This window comes from Dromiciops gliroides, chromosome 3, assembly GCF_019393635.1.
Source record: "Dromiciops gliroides isolate mDroGli1 chromosome 3, mDroGli1.pri, whole genome shotgun sequence".
Classification (NCBI taxonomy): domain Eukaryota; kingdom Metazoa; phylum Chordata; class Mammalia; order Microbiotheria; family Microbiotheriidae; genus Dromiciops; species Dromiciops gliroides.
In genome coordinates, this window is record NC_057863.1 from 646,562,701 (window position 1) to 646,579,846 (window position 17,146).

Genomic DNA, 17,146 nt, shown 5'->3' on the forward strand with positions numbered 1-17,146 from the left:
GGTTTGGCTGGAGCAAGGAAAGCAGGATAGCAATTATGACTTCAGACAGAACAGAGGCAAAAATAGATCTAGTTGGGGGAGATGGGCAGGGAAACTATGTTTTGCCGAGAGATATCATGGGCAATGAAGCCATGTCAATACTTAACATGTATACACCAAGTGGTATAGCATCTGGGTTTTTGAAGAAGTTGAATGAGTTGAAAAATCTATAGGACCAGATGGATTCACAAGTGAATTTCTACCAAACTTTTTTTTTTTTAAGACAGTAATAGGCTTTATTATTACTAATTTTGTTGAGGTTTTAGAACACTCCAATCTTTTTCATAGAAATTAAAATTGGGGGCAGCTAGGTGGCACAGTGGATAGAGCACCGGCCCTGGAGTCAGGAGTACCTGAGTTCAAATCTGGCCTTAAACACTTAACACTTACTAGCTGTGTGACCCTGGGCAAGTCACTTAACCCCAATTGCCTCACTTTAAAAAAAAAAAGAAAAGAAAAGAAAATTGGAAAAATATAACATTCTGTGTATTTCCTGTTATGCTCATTACCACTCTACCAAACTTTTAAAAAACAATTGATCCCAATACTATATAAATTATTTGAAAAAAACAAGAGCTCAGGCAGCTAGGTGGTACAGTGGATAGAGCACTGGTTCTGGAGTCCGGAGGACCTGAGTTCAAATCTGGCATCAGAAATTTAACACTTACTAGTTGTGTAACCCTGGGCAAGTCACTTAACCCCAATTGCCTCACCAAAAAAACAAAAGAAAGAAAGAAAAGAAAGAAAAAGAAAAAAATAAGAGCTTCAAAAAAGCTTGGATAGACGTATGAAATGATGTATTGGGAAGGGAGCAGAACCAAGAGAATACTCTACACAGAGACAGCAATATTGTTTGATAAAGAACTATAAATGACTTGACTATTATCAGCCATGCAATGATCCAAGTCCATTCCAAAGAAATATTAATGAATATTGATGAAACAGATTGGGGAATGCTATTTTTCACATTCTTTCATTAAGTGAAAAATATGGTGATGTTTTTCATGATCATATATGTATAACCCATATCAGATTATTTACCACCTTGATGAGGGGGGAGAGGAGGAGGCAAGGGAGGGATAGAGATTGGAATAGAAAAACATAAATAAAAAATGTTTAATCTGGCAAGGTGGGAGAGAAGTGTGCTGGGAAGGGTACAAGAGGCATATATGTATTTATATACACACACAGATATATATATATAGATAGATAGATAGATATATGTTGTGCATTTATGAGTTATTTAGGTATTATTTATGTAGTAATTATATTTAAACAAATTTGTCATAAATTATATGAATTGATGTGTATTTATAAAAGTTTTTTAAGGAATTAAAATACTAAGCTATATGTATTAGAATGTATCAAGGTGTATTTAAATGTAATAACATAGAAAATTATATTATATATCATATATGTGTCTTTGTGTGTATTATGTATATATGTATAAAATATAATTACATATCACAAATGAAGTTTAAAAAACATTTTTAAAAAAGAAACTTAACCTCTGTTTGCCTCAGTTTCCTATCACCTAATCTGGAAGTTTATTGTAAGGATAAATTAGTAGAATTATTTTTAATTGTATTTTTAATGTATATAATAAAACAAGTATTTCTATAACATAGTACAAGAACAAAAAAACATTACAGATGAAAGTTACGTCAACTAAGTACAATTTGCTATTCCTTTCTTTTTTTTTTTTTTAAGTGAGGCAATTGGGGTTAAGTGACTTGCCCAGGGTCACACAGCTAGTAAGTGTTAAGTGTCTAAGGCTGGATTTGAACTCAGGTACTCCTGACTCCAGGGCTGGTGCTCTATCCACTGCGCCACCTAGCTGCCCCGTATTCCTTTCAAATAGAAAATTATCATGTAAATTTTTTTCTTCCCTCCCACACTCCACCCCCCCCAACCTAAGGATGGCTACCATTACCCAGAAATAGGTGTGTGTATACACACACACAATATACATACATATATACATAAAATTATTTTACATACATTTCTATTCATCAGTTCTGCCTCTGGAGGGAGAGAGCATCTTCCTTCATATGTCATTTATAGTTAATTTGGGTTATTTACAATAGTCCAAATAACTTACTCACTCAAAGTCATTTTTTTTTTTTTTGCGCAGGCAATGGGGGTTAAGTGACTTGCCCAGGGTCACACAGCTAGTAAGTGTCAAGTGTCTGAGACCGGATTTGAACTCAGGTCCTCCTGAATCCAGGGCCGGTGCTTTAACCACTGCGCCATCTAGCTGGCCCCCCTCCCCCACCCAAAGTCATTCTTAAAACAATATTGCCATTGCTGTAATGTAAAGAAAGCTCTTGGCACAGCACCTGGCAAAGAGTAGGTGGAAATCACTGTTTATTCCCTTCCCTTTTTTCCTACCATCTTTGCTGGAATTTGAGAGCAATAGGAAGGAAGATGAAGGACAAACTTCCTATACTAGGGACAAGTGTTTTAGGCTACCAAGCGATGCTTGTTAACAAGAAGACTACTCCAAATACAAGACCCATCCCAAAGAGAAAAGGTGGCAAGGAAAAGCTGCCTGAGCAGTTTTCAGAGATTTGGGAGACAAAAGTCATGTCCAGGTAGAGGCTCAACTCAATAAGCTCTCAGATTAGTTCCACGTCTGAGATGCTTCCACACCGATTTGATCTTTGATCTGAGACTAACTGGAATTGGTAAGACACCACTTCAGGAGGAGCAAAGGAGACCCTCAGGTTCCTGTTCCACACTGCAAAGACTTTCTCTAGGAAATCCAGGCAGCAGGAGGGCCCTTGTGTCTTAGACCCAGGAGACCAGCACCTTTCCCATTCTAGTATTTCACTGATGTTTCAAGCCCTGCACACTAGGAATGAAGATATTCCCTTTGATTACAGAGTTACCAGGGGAAGTGTCCTTACCCAGGGAGAGCAGATTCTGGGCATTCTCCAGCATGACCTCCTTGTACAACTGCTTCTGAGGATGGTCCAAGAGGCCCCACTCCTCCTGGGTGAAATCCACAGCCACATCCTTGAAGGTCACCAACTCCTAAACCACCAAAAGTCATAAGAAGTAGAGATGAAATATAATTCAGAATTCAATAGTCCAGCCCTCATCAATTTCTTTTTTTTGTTCTGTTTTGTGGGGCAATGTAGGTTAAGTGACTTGACCAGGGTCACACAGCTAGTAAGTGTCAAGTGTTTGATTCTGGATTTGAACTCAGGTCCTCCTGAATCAAGGGCCAGTGTTTTATCCACTATACCACCTAGCTGCCCCAGCCCTCATCAATTTACACGAAGAAATTGAAATGCAGGGGAGGGATTTGCCCAAAGGTCATAATCTTTATGAGTGTCAGAGTCAAGTCTTGAAACCACAGTCATAAGAGCCTGACTGAATTTTGAGAAAACTATTTTATATAATCAGTTAGAATAAAACTGAGCAATGTCTTATTATGGAATTGATAACCACAATTTACTGAGAACTGACCCACATTCCCAGGCCAATGAATTGCCTTGGCCTAACTAATCTTTGTCCATTCCAGACTCTTGCTTGTCTTATGGATCTGCCCCAAACAAATTATCCCCTCCCAAAGATTCCCCAGCTTTCCCGAACTTTAGGTTATTCTGTAAAAGGGTCCATTTACATTAAGTAGTTTCTATTTAGAGTTAAACTTCTATACTTGACTCAAATTTATTCCCTATAAACCCTATCCCCAGTGTCCATCTTTGGGTATTCCTGGCATTCTTGCTTTGCAATGCTCTGAGTTGTAGTTCCTCTACCCCAATTAAAGACCTTATTTCTCCTGTTTTGATTGCTTCATTAATTTTCAGGTTGACAGAAAACATCTCTTCAGATAGGGCAGATTTCCCAGAATGGTGCATTGCCACACCTTGCTCTGCTGAGAAAATGACCTTCCACATGGAAGTGAGGGGAGCCTTGTCTACTCAAGCTAAAGAGCTCCGGTATCCGTATTGAATGTCTTTTTTATGCTATACTTAACGTAAGCCTCCTTTTACTCGTTGAGTAACTTAGCAATGTCTAATTTTTGCTCAACATCTAAAGGGAATATTGGCTTTAGTAAATTCCATCCATTATACTCTGCTCAGGTCATCTTAGTTGCAGAGTCAAAATTTCCAAGAAACTGTCTGAAGTAGCCTGACACACTGGACTCTTTCAATCCTTCCTTTCCTCCTTGTTGGTCTTAGGGTATCTGCACAGGGCAGACTAAATTGTACCACCAGGAAGCCAACTTATTGAGTAACATGGCATGCAGTTCAGCTAGTCCTGGTGCCCAGGAATGACAGAGGCAGGGATGAGAATTCCAGCTGCCTCTCAAACAGCAGAGATGCCTTCTTTCATTCAATCACTGTGCCGGGTTAGGTCTTAGAGACACAAGAGTTCTCTGTACTAGAAATCTTTGGCTTGTATACCTAGGGCCTGTTAAAATGCTAATTGACTTGATCCAAGAAATGGTAAAGAGGGGTTCAGCAAGACCTATGAATCTTGGATGATCTGAAACAAAGACATGAGATGCAGCAGGAGGATAATCTCTGCTCTCCTGACAACACTGCAAAGGACAAGAGTTGGGGAAGCCTTTGGGGCTCTGCTCCAGGGCTGTCCAGAGAAGACTCAGGGGGGAAGGGGTTTCCTGGACCTTCAGTTGCTACAAGGGAGAGCTTGGCTACAAGAAACAAAGGTGGGGGGCAGCTAGGTGGCGCAGTGGATAGAGCACCGGCCCTGGAGTCAGGAGTACCTGAGTTCAAATCCGGCCTCAGACACTTAACACACACTTACTAGCTGTGTGACCCTGGGCAAGTCACTAAACTCCAATTGCCTCACTAAAAAAAAAAAAAAAAAGAAACAAAGGTGGGAGGAAAAGCACTGTGTGTGTGTGTGTGGGAGGTGAGGGGTGAGGGGAAATCATGCTAGGCAGGCATTAGAGTAAAGAAATGATTCCTAGGTAACGGAGACTAATGAGTGATGTGGTCATCTTATCAGTCAGTTCTAATGAGAAGGAACTGAAAGCATACTGAGAATGGCTCCAATTTGGGAGCAGTGGGTTTAGTGCTCAAGATAGCAAGGCCCAATGAATCAGCTTAAAACAGAGAAGAGAGCAGGGCAGTGTTGTTACTACTGTGTTCAACTTAATGCCTATTTTTTTAATTTTATTTTTTCCAGTTACATATAAAGGTAGTTTTCAACATTCATTTTCATAAGATTTAGAGTTCCAAATTTTTCTCCCTCACTCCCTTTCCTCCCCCCTCCACAAGACAGCAACTAATCTGATAGAGGTAACATATGTACAATCCACAAGTGCTCTTTCTTTTTTTAATCTGTGTTCAATTAATATCAGTTCTTTCTCTGGGGGTGGATAGTATGCTTCATCATTAGCCCTTTGGGATTGTCTTGGATCACTGTATTGCTGAGAGTAGTTAAGTCATTCACAATTGCTCACAGAACAATACTGCTGTCGCTACGCACAATGTTCTCCTGGTTCTGCTCACTTTACTATCAGTTCATATGAGTCTTTTCAGGTTTTTCTGAAATCATCCTGCTTGTCATTTCTTTTTTATTTTTTTCAGCATTTTATTATTTTTCAGTTACATATAAGGATAGTTTTCAACATTTGTTTTCATAGGATTTTCAGTTCCAAATCTTTCTCCCACCTTCCTTTCCATCCCTCCTTCTCAGGACAGAAAGCAATCTAATATAGGTTATATATGTGCAATCACATTTAACATATTTCTGCATTAGTCATATTGTGATGACAGAAGAGTCAGAGCACAAGGGAAATACCTCACAAAAAGAATTTTTTTAAATGCCTCTTTTTAAAATAAATGCTTGATTTCAAGTTTTGAGTTCCAAATTCTATCCCTTCCTCCCTTTCTCCCCTACCTGCTCTCAGACACAGGTTATACTTGTGCAATTATGAAAAAGATTTCCATATTAGTCATTTTGTATAAGAAGACACATATAAAAGAGAAAAAGTGAAAAACAGCATGCTTCAATCTGTATTCAGTCAGTTGGAGGTGGATAGTAATACTTCATTATTAGTCCTTTGGGATTGTTTTCAATCATTGTATTGCTGAGAAAAGTTAAGTCATTCATCATTCTTCATCAAACAATATTGCTGTCTCTGTGCACAACGTTCTCCTGGTTCTGTTCACTTCACTATACACCAGTTCCTAGAAGTCTTTCCAGGCCTTTCTGAAATCATTCTGCTAGTCATTTCTTATAGAACAAGAACATTCCATCACCATCGTATACTACAGCTTGTTTAGCCATTCCCCAATTGATGGGCATCCCCCTGATTTCCAATTGTTAGCTACCACAAAAAGAGTTGCTATATTGGGGCAGCTAGGTGGCGAAGTGGATACAGCACCGGCCCTGGAGTCAGGAGTACCTGAGTTCAAATCCGGCCTCAGACACTTAACACTTACTAGCTGTGTGACCTTGGGCAAGTCACTTAACCCCAATTGCCTCACTAAAAAAAAAAAAAAAAGAGTTGCTATAAATATTTTTGTGCAAATAGGTCTTTTTTCTCTTCTTGGGGTTATCTTTGGGATATAAAGCGAGCAGTGGTATTGCTGGATCAAAGGGTATGCAGTTTTATAGCCCATTGGGCATAGTGCCAAATTGCTCTACAAAATGGTTGGATCAGGTCACAACTACAGTTGATAAGTGTCCCAGTTTTCCCACATCCCCTCCAACACCCAACACTTTCCTTTTTTTTGTCATATTAGCTACTATGATAGAGATGAGGTGATACATAGGAGTTGTATTAATTTCCATTTCTCTGATCAATAATGATTTAGAGCATTTTTTCACATAGATTTGATTTCTGTGTCTGAAAAATGCTTGTTCATATTCTTTGACCCATTTAACAATTGTGAAATTACTTGTATTTCTCTAAATTTTGATCCCATTCCATATATATTTGAGAAATGAGGCCTTTATCAGAGGTAACTGTCACAAAAATTCTTCCCCAGTTTTCTGCTTTCCTTATAATTATGGTTACATTGCTTTTGTTTGTCCAAAAACTTTTTTAATTCTATAGAATCAAAATGATCTATTTTATATTTTGTAATGCTTTCTCTATGTTCTTTGGTCCTAAATTCTTTCCCTGTTCATAAACCTGACAAAAGCTACTCCATGCTTTTGTTAATTTGCTTATAGTATCATTGTTTATATTTAAATCATGTACCCATTTTGACCTTCTCTTGGTATAAAGTGTAAGACGTTGGTCTCTAAGTAGTCTTTGCCATACTATTTTCCAGTTTTCCCAGTAGCTTTTGTTAATTAATGAGTTTTTGGTTCAAAAATGGATGTTTGGGGTTTGTCATATACTAGATTACCATAGTCACTTATCATAGTATAATTTGTACCTCTTCTATTCCACTGATCCATCTCTCTCTTTCTGAAGTCAGCAAAAGATTGTTGTGATAATTACCACTTTACAATAGTTTGGGATCTAGTCCTGCTAGACTACCTTCTTTTGACTTTTTTTTTCACTTAATGCCTATTTGTGTGAAGAAACAATCCATAAGGAAGGTATTTCCAGCTTCACAGACCATCCCCTATGTCTATGGAAATGGTTTCAATGCCTGATGTTGGTAGAGTCTGTGCAGAGACTGCACTTACCTGAGGTGGAGGTCTGAGGCTCCCAGGGGCCATTCCCTCTAGCTCCAGGCTCCCTGTGTAGGTAGCAAAGGAACCAATGTTGACTCTAATCTGTAAAGTTCCTCCATCTTGTCCCTGGTCTTTCTCTACCTCAGGCTCCGGCTTCCCCCAACCTTTATGGCCCCACAAATGGAACAACAGCCAAAGCTGTTACTGACAAATGTCACACACACCTAACCAGGACGGTTTTAATTCTATACCTTTCTGATAAACATGGGACAGCCTGGAGCCACCTGGAACATCCCTCTCTTCTTTAGCTCAGCACAGAAAAGCCCATCTCCTCCACCCTGTAATCTTAGTCCCATGCTGACCTCCTTTGTGCCCATACTCTGGGGGAACAGCTATTTGTTGACCCTCATAATAAAACTGCTCTAATGTCCCTCCCACTTTGGTGTCTGGACTTGACCCAATATCTGCTTGGGACAACCCTTGGTCCCCTGCAGACTGAGTTGGGGAGGGAGAAGGATCCCAGAGGGGGAGATGTCTCCCTCCTTTCCCTAGGGAGGAAGCTGGCCTACAGAGATTTAGAGAGGGTGAGTTCCCACAGGAGTCATAAAGGCTCTGGCCTCACTCAGGGGAGAGATTCCAACCTACAGAGAGAGGGAGGCAACAGAGAGGGGCAGGCTTGGAAGGGAAGAGGGTTTGCACAGGAAGCCTACTCCCCTCCCTCTCTTACTCCTCCTCTTCTGCCTCCTCCTCTCCACATTCTCCTAGAGGCCCAAAGACAGAAGGGGCTTGGGATCCCAGCAGGGATGAGAGCACTCAGAGGCTCCATGGCTCCTGAGGCAGAGTTCTCTGCCCTCCCAGCATGCCCTTCCCCCCCTAACATACAGAACTCAGACTGACTGACTTATCTAGGAGGGAGAGAAGCAAAGGAGGGTTAAGGATGGGGAGGGCTCTGGAATGGAGCAGCTCAGCAAAGACCAGAGGAAGCCAGAGCCTGGAGACCAAATCCAGTCTGGGATTCACCCCTGAGGGCTCTGAAAGAAGTGGGGGCAGGGAGGCAGGAGCAGCTGCCCTGGGGAAGGAAGGGGAGCAGAGCTACAGCGCTCAGGGCACATAGGACAGCACGGGGGCAGAAGCGCTCGGGCTGAGCCTGGGAACGCAGGAAGACTGTGTCCTGAGGTCGAACTAGAGCTAGGGAGGGCTCCTGGGACCCTCTGCTCAAGCTTAGGCTTGGAATCCCTCGAGGGAGACTGGAGCCAGCAGAGAACCCCACGCCTGGGATTTGATAGGGAACTGGCCCGAGGACCTCAGGTTCAGATAAGGGGGCAGGGAAAAGCTTTGGTAACTGTCCAAGGTGGAGCACTAGGGGCGGCAAGGGCGGACTCCGGGATCCTGGAAGGCTGGACAACTCCATCTCTCACTGGGAGGTGGGGACAGGGAACCCAAGCCCCTGGGTCCTCTCATAGGGAGGCTGAGATCAGGACTCCGGGATCCCTATGGGCAAAGTCTGAAGTCTGGGAAATGATAGAGTGAGCCAGGAAGTTTGGGAAGTGATTCAGAGTCTGGAAAAGATGTGGGGGCGGGGAGCCAGGCTTGGGAGGGAAACCTGCACCTGGCAGACCTGGAGGACACTCACAATGAGGTCAGAATGAGACTCAATGGCAAGAATAGCCAGCAGAAGCCAGGAAATATGGGGGACGGGAGGGGGGCCCTCTGGCTCAGACCTACCTCCAACCCGCATGCACAGAGCTGTCTTCCGGGAGGCAGAGAGAGCTCAGCTGCAAGGAAATAGACCTGGGCTCCAGGGAAGGCAGAGAACTCTCAGGTAAAAGACTTCCTGCTTCTGCCCCACCCCACAGCGCACTCGGGGAGGGTCTTCCTGTGGCCAAGAGCGCAGCTCCTGAGGCCCCCAGGATGGTCCAGCCCTTTCCTCCAATCAAGCTCTCCCAGCGCTCAAGCACTCAGACTGCCTCTTCCTCCCTAAGCCCTGCCCTCAGTCACGTGGAATGTCTTCTCTGCTGCAATGATCCCTCCTTCCACCCTGAACTCCTCCCAGGCCTCCAAACTCCACCCCCGTGCTCCAACTCCATCTGGGCCAAGCCTCTCCTCTCTCCTCTCCAGTGCCTCCTCCCTCCAAGACTCTCCTCCTTTTCCTTCTGAGCAGAAAGACTGTCATGCCAAAACTGCGGCACCAGACTGACTGAAAGCAATGGACCCTGTACTTCGAGGAGCTGGCAGCTAATGGATACTGGGAAAACTGGGAGGCTACACACTGTGTTAACTACAAATCAGGGTTGGATTGGACTGAGTTTCTCCCAGTCAGATGTGTTCTCCCATTGTTGTTATTTGATCCTTTACAAGTAGCCCAGAATGTATGCCAAATACACTTAAAATTCAGCTTTAAGATAATATGATGAGGAACTATAAGAATAAGAAAGGTAATTGGGTCAGAATTACTTTCTCCTACTGGTAGGATGTGTTCAGGGAAGATGAGTACCTCTGGTGTGAGGGTTGCCAAGCCCTTTTGGGGGCTGCTTTCTACCATTGGAGATCACCTGATCCACTTGACATGGGACTTAGGATAAATCAGAAGAATTTTCTCCTGTGAGGGGCAAAAGCAAAGATGACCAGATAACAGGACAGATATATAGAGAAATCAAGGGACTATTAAAGCTTAGATTCATGCACTAGATATCAGGATTAGACACACACCTAAGAAGTAAAAGGAGGGGGCAGCTAGGTGGCACAGTGGATAGCACCAGCCCTGGATTCAGGAGGACCTGAGTTCAAATCTGCCCTCAGACACTTGACACTTACTAGCTGTGTGACCCTGGGCAAGTCACTTAACCCTCATTGCCCGGACCCTCCCCCCCCCAAAAAAAAACCCACAAAAATGCAATGACCAGTCTCCTCAAGTTTTCTAGACCTCTTCTAAAATCCAGGAGACTGCTTCCCTCAAATCAATATTTTCATGCTTTCTGAATGGAAGAAAGGGTAGTGCTGCCAAGGGCCATTCAGATATGAGGAGTACAATGATTTTCATTTTTTTAATTTCAGTTTTTCTTTATTTTATTTTATTTTTTTGGATGAGGCAATTGGTGTTAAGTGACTTGCCCAGGGTCACACAGCTAGTAAGTGTTAAGTGTCTGAGGTCGGATTTGAACTCAGGTCCTCCTGACTCCAGGGCTGGTGCTCTATCTACTGTGCCACCTAGCCGCCCCTGTTTTTCTTTATTTTTCAAAGCATAACTTTCCAATTATTTTAGCTCTAAATTCTCTCCATTTCCCAATCCTATTTTCAATATCTCCATCATTTTTCTTTTTCATTTCCTACAAATAATTTTTACCACAAGTCAATATAATAAATGTGAAGTGGCACCTCAGAGTTGTTTATTAACTCACACAACTGGTAAGTGTCAAGTATATGAGGCCACATTTGAACTCAGGTTCCCCTGAATCCAGGGCAGGTGCTTTATCCACTGTACCACCTAGCTGCCCCCTCAGAGTTGTTTATTTATATATATATATATATATATATATATGTACATATATATAATTATTAGTGATTTAGAACATTTTTTCATATGACTATTAATAGCTTGGATTTCTTCATCTTAAAACTACCTATATGAATGTCTCTTAATCTTTTAAATTTGACTCAGTTCCCTATAAATTAATTTTTTGGGGGGGCACAGGGCAATTGGGGTTAAGTGACTTGCCCAAGGTCACACAGCTAATAAGTGTCAAGTTTCTGAGGCTGGATTTGAACTCAGGTCCTCCTGAATCCAAGGCCAGTGCTTTATCCACTGCACCACCTAGCTGCCCCCCCTATATATTCTTAAATTGAGATCTTTATGCCAGTAAATTACTGAAAAGATTTCATGCAGTTTCTTATTTTTCTTCGAAAATTAGCTGCTTTGCTTGTGTTGGTGTAAACATTTTAATTTGCATATGATCAGAATTATCCATTTTACCTCTTACGAACCTCTCTAGCTCTTATTTGATCAAGAATTCTTCTACTACCTATAGATCTGATAAGCAAGTTCTTACATGTTCCCCTATTTGCTTATAATATTCTTTGCAACTAAATCATGCACTCATTTTGAGCTCATTTGGTGTATTGTGTGAGATGATGGTCTGTGCCTCATTTTTGCCAGACAACTTTCCAGTTTTAATAGCAGTTTTTGTCAAATAGTAAGTTCTTGCCCCCAAATCTGGGATCACTGTGTTTATCCAATACCAGGTTCATTTGTTTCTCTATGTTATATACCTAATCTCTTCCAGTAATCAATCTTTCTCTTTGTTACCCACTATCAACCAACTTCTTTGGATAATTACATCTTTTTTATAAGTTTGAGGTCTGGTACTGCTAGGCCCCTCCCTTCTCATGTTTCTTTCATTGATTGCCTGATATTCTTGTCCAGTTGTTCCTCCAGATGAATTTTATTATTACTTTTTCTAGCTCTACAAAGTAATTCTTGGGTAGTGTGATTGGGATGGTACAGAATACATAGATTAATTTAGGTGGTATTCTAATATTTGTTATATTGGCTTGGTTTACTACTGAATGATTCATATTTCTCTAATTGAAGATGTCTTTATTTGTGTGAAGTTTTTTAAAAATATTTCTTCATGTAGCTTCTGTGTATGTCTTAGCAGGTAGACTCCCAATTATTTTATACTATCTATAGGGATTTTAAATGGAATTTCTCCTTTTCTCTCTTCCCATTGAACTTCATTGGTAATATATATATATTGGTAATATATATATATATAAATGCCAATCATTTCTATAGAGGGTTTTTATGTCCTGTAAATTTGATGAAAGTTTTAATTATTTCAATTAGGTTTTTGTTTTTGTTTTGTTTTGTTTTGGTGAGGCAATTGGGGTTAAGTGACTTGTCCAGGGTCACTAGTAAGTGTTAAGTGTCTGAGGCCAGATTTGAACTCAGGTCCTCCTGAATCCAGGGCCAGTGCTCTATCCACTGCGCCACCTAGCTGCCCCAACTGCTCTCTCTCTCAATGCTTTCCTAGCATGGTTTCCCCTTACCCCCCAACACAGACAGACAGACAGACACACGCACATGCACGCGCACAGAGCTTCTCCCCCCAACCTTTGTTTCCCGTGGCCAAAGTCTCCCTTGTAGCAACTGAAGGTCCAGGAAACCCCTTCCTTCCTGAGTTGTCTCTGGACAGTCCTAGAACAGAGCCCCCAGCTCTTGAACTTTGCAGTGTTGTCAGGAGAGCAGAGATTATCCTCCTGCTGCATCTCATGTCTTTCTGTTTCAGGGCACACAAACTTCATGGGTTTCGCTGAACCCCTTTCATTTCATTTACCATTTCTTGGATCAAGTCAAGTATTGTAAAAGGCCCTAGATATACAAGCCAAAGATTTCTGGAACAGAAAGCTCTGGGGCCATCTCCCTGATCTTGTGTCTCTAATACCTAACCTGGCACAGTGACTCAATGAAAGTAGGTATCTCTACTGTTTGAGAGGCAACTGAGAATCTCATCCCTGCTTCTGTGATTCCTGGGCACCACGACTAGCTTAACTGCATGCCATGTTACTAGATAAGTTGGCTTTCTGGTGGTAGAATTTAGTCTAAACTGTTCAGAGTGCACACACTGCCAGGGACCATAAGACTAACAAGGAGAAATGGAAGGATTGACAAAATCCAGTTAGTGTGTCAGGGTGATGTGGAAAATCACACATAGCCTCTGACCTTGTCTGTCTCAAACACACCCTGGCCTTGCTGTGTTCCAGCTAGAGCTGCAGACCTGTAATCTCTGCCTCCCGACCTTGTCTGTCTCAGACAGGCTCTGGCCTTGAGGTACCCCAGCTGCAAGGACGAGCCTCTCCTAACCACTAGGCGCCACTTTGCATCCTTTGTTTGGTGTATAACTGACCTTATCTTCTTTGATAAACTTGCCACTGTACCACGCCTACTCTTTTTGTATATAACCAGGTAGGCTACAAGACTCACCACTCATCGATGGAGGCCCGAGAACCCTCTTTGGGCCCATGTATAATAAACTCTCTCTCTCTGGTCAAAGGATATGAACAGGCAGTTTTCTGATGAAGAAACCAAAGCTATCTATTCCCATATGAAAAAATGCTCTAAATCTCTAATGATTAGAGAGATGCAAATTAAAACAACTCTGAGGTACCACCTGACACCTATCAGATTGGCTAAAATGACAAAAAAGGAAGATAATAAATGTTGGAGAGGCTGTGGGAAAATTGGAACACTAATGCATTGTTGGTGGAGCTATGAGCTGATCCAACCATTCTGGAGAGCCATTTGGAATTATGCCCAAAGGGCAATAAAGCTGTGCATACCCTATGACCCAGCAATTCCACTTTTAGGTCTTTTTCCCAAAGAAATCATGGAAGGGGGAAAGGGACCCACATGTACAAAAACATTTATAGCTGCTCTTTACGTGGTAGCAAGGAATTGGAAGTTGAGGGGGTGCCCATCAATTGGGGAATGGCCGGACAAGTTGTGGTATATGAATACAATGGAATACTATTGTGCTGTAAGAAATGATGAGCAGGAGGAGTTCAGAGAAACCTGGAGGGTCTTATGTGAGCTGATGATGAGTGTGATGAGCAGAACCAAAAGAACATTGTACACAGTATCATCAACATTGAGTGTTGACCTACTGTGATGGACTATATTCTTCTCACCAATGCAATGGTACAGAAGAGTTCCAGGGAACTCATGATAGAAGAGGATCTCCAAATCCAAGAAAAAAAAAAAAAAAGAACTGTGGAGTATAGATGCTGATTGAACCATACTATTTCTTTTGTTTTGGGTGCTGTTGTTTTTTTTCTCTATTTTGAGGTTTTGTATCACTGCTCTGATTTTTTCTCTTGTAACAGGATTAATGCAGAAATAGGATTAATGTTATTATGTGTATATATATATGTGTGTATATATATATGTATATGTATAGAGATATAGAGATATAACCTATATCAGATTACCTGCTGTCTAGGGGAGGGGGGAGGGAGGGGAGGGAGGGAGAAAAATCTAAAATTGTAAAGCTTGTATAAACAAAAGTTGAGAACTATCTTTACATGTAAGGAAAAAATAAAATACCTTATACATAAAAAAAAAATAAACTCTCTCTCTCTCCACCTTGAGTACCTGGCTGAGTATTTTCTCTGTCCATTGGGCCGTAACATTTGGTGTGTTGCCTTGGAAACCTCGACCACGTTGGGTTCTTTTATTCCACGGTTCAGGTTTCTTGGACTCTCGAAGATCCCTATCACAGCCAGGGAGGCGCCACTGGAATTGTTTTCAGGGCCCTTTCGGGGATGGGGCCCTCTGAAGCAACCTACCATGCTGTAGCCTGATATCCAGACTCATTAGAGGTGTAGAAGACAGAGACCGGGCCTGGGACTACTTGGAAGGTAAGGCCGGGTCCCCACTAGCTAGGCTTGCCTCTACTGGGCAGAAGGAGGGTCTGATCAACCCTCACTTGGAGTACAGGATTGGGAAGGAACTATTTTAAACTTGGAAAGAGTGTGACAAATGGGCAACATGGAGCAAGACACAGCTGCGTGGAGGGCAGTAGTCAGTGAGAGAGGAAATGCATGCCAAAAGAGTAAGATTCAGAATGGATTTTCAGAAAGCCTGTGTAGGCCAGCATGTTTCAACTTTATGCTTGTAATTTGATAAGTTTCTAATATAGCTCCTTAGATGAAGAGGAGACAAATTTGGTTTTGCAGGGGCTTGTGGTGATGATCATAAATCCACAGTTGATTTGATTAAACTAAAATCTGCCCTGGAAGAAATCTACTAGCCAGTTTACTTTTCTGTGATCAAGTTTACCTCCTAGGGTTGTGGGGATAACATGATTGTAAATTGCTTAGCATAAGACAAGTGTTTATATAAATGATTTTCTGTGTATAATGGTTTATTAGGGTGAGAGAAGGGGGCATGGCCTTCTGAGATGCCTTTTTCCCCGAGTGGGAAACTAACAAATGGAGGACTATCCCCCACTGATGATGGGGGTTAGGTGAGGGGCAGCTCAAGATCTCTCCCCCTCGCACCATGGGGGTGTGGCACACCTGGTCTTGTCTGCCCAAGGGGGTGGCTCAGAATTGAGGGGTTTTGTTTCAAGTTAAAATAATAATAATAATAATAATAATATAGGGGTTTTAGTGAAATATTGGCTAAACTGATATTTTGCTAGTTTCAGATGGTTTAAACATGTTGAGAAAGTATGAGGAGGTTTGACTTTGTTTTAAGTAAGAAGGAGGAATATGAGAGTAAACAGTTGGGAACTTTTTTTGGGGGGGTGAGGCAATTGGGGTTACACCAGGATCACACAGCTAGTAAGTGTCAAGTGTCTGAGGCCAAATTTGAACTCAGGTCCTTCTGAATCCAGGGCCGGTGCCCTATCCACTGCGCCACCTAGCTGCCCCAACAATTGGGAACTTTTAAAAGAAAAAGAAATTTATATTGAAGAGAAAGCTAGAAAGTTTAAGTATGTGGGACTGAGAGAGGAGTATGGGGCAGAAAAGAAACTTGTAATCTGTTTGCACTGACACTGAACAGAAGATTTAAAAGCAAACAGTTTGGAGATTTTGAAGGGAAAAAAAAAGGTGAGTTTACTGTCACTTTAAAAAGTGATTTGCAGGGGCAGCTAGGTGGCACAGTGGATAAAGCACCGGCCCTGGATTCAGAAGGACCTGAGTTCAAATCTGACCTCAGACACTTGACACTTACTAGCTGTGTGACCCTGGGCAAGTCACTTCACCCCAATTGCCTCACCAAAAACAAAGAAACAAACAAAAAAAAGTGATTTGCAGTCACACAGTTATCTAGGGGCAGCTGTGGGAACCACACTAGGGCAAAATGTCAAGGTGAAAGAAAAAGTTTTTACTTTTAAACAAGAACTATTTCACCCTTTCTTGGCTCACAAAGTAAGAAAAGGTTTGTGTGAGTTTTAAAGTAGTTGAATTTGGGAGGGAAATCTAGTTGGTTATGGAGTCTTGCAAATTATAAATTAAGTAACTTTTAAATTGGTGTGTGTTAAGATAGGAAATAACAACTGTAAATCATATGAGATTCCTAAGTTAATTGATTTTGAAGATAAAGGGGAATACTGGTAAATTATTGTATGAGAAGAAAAAAAGGAAAAAAAAATCACAGAAAAGGACCTTCTAGAGGCCCCTTAATTTGCATATTTACCAGAAAAGAACATGTGAAATTCCTAAGATAAGGAATGGTCATACTGAGAATTTTATAAAGTCACTTATTATATAGAAGTAATCTTTAATGATTGATCTTTGCACCAGAATAGATTTAAAAATGATAAAATATTTGGGGATCGTAACTGCCGGAATGGTTCCAGGGTCTAAAATCAAATGGAAGACACCATGTGTCCTAAAGTCCCCCAGCTCCCCCTCTTTCCATATGGCAGTTTCTCTTATGGAGGGGGTGGGGGGGGGAGGAGAGCCATCTCTGATACTAGTGCCTAAG

At 41.6% G+C, this 17,146-nt stretch overlaps 1 protein-coding gene across 3 annotated transcripts in view; it reads right to left on the reverse strand.

Annotated features, from left to right (window-relative positions):
• The window catches only part of LOC122746328 (zinc finger protein 420-like), a 60,823-nt gene that overhangs the window by 12,052 nt on the left and 31,625 nt on the right, over positions 1–17,146 (reverse strand). Inside the window, exons 1-3 of one of the 3 annotated variants that reach the window (XM_043991853.1) lie at positions 9,382–9,632; positions 7,669–7,721; positions 2,949–3,075 (exon numbers count right to left, since the gene is read on the reverse strand). The exons of 1 other annotated variant lie outside the window; for it this stretch is intronic. In XM_043991853.1, coding sequence (XP_043847788.1) covers positions 2,949–3,075; positions 7,669–7,721; positions 9,382–9,394 — 193 coding nt within the window. In that variant the 5' untranslated portion in view covers positions 9,395–9,632. Of the gene's footprint in view, positions 1–2,948; positions 3,076–7,668; positions 7,722–9,381; positions 9,633–17,146 lie in introns of those variants that run through there. One more of the 3 variants, XM_043991854.1, reaches the window with a different exon arrangement.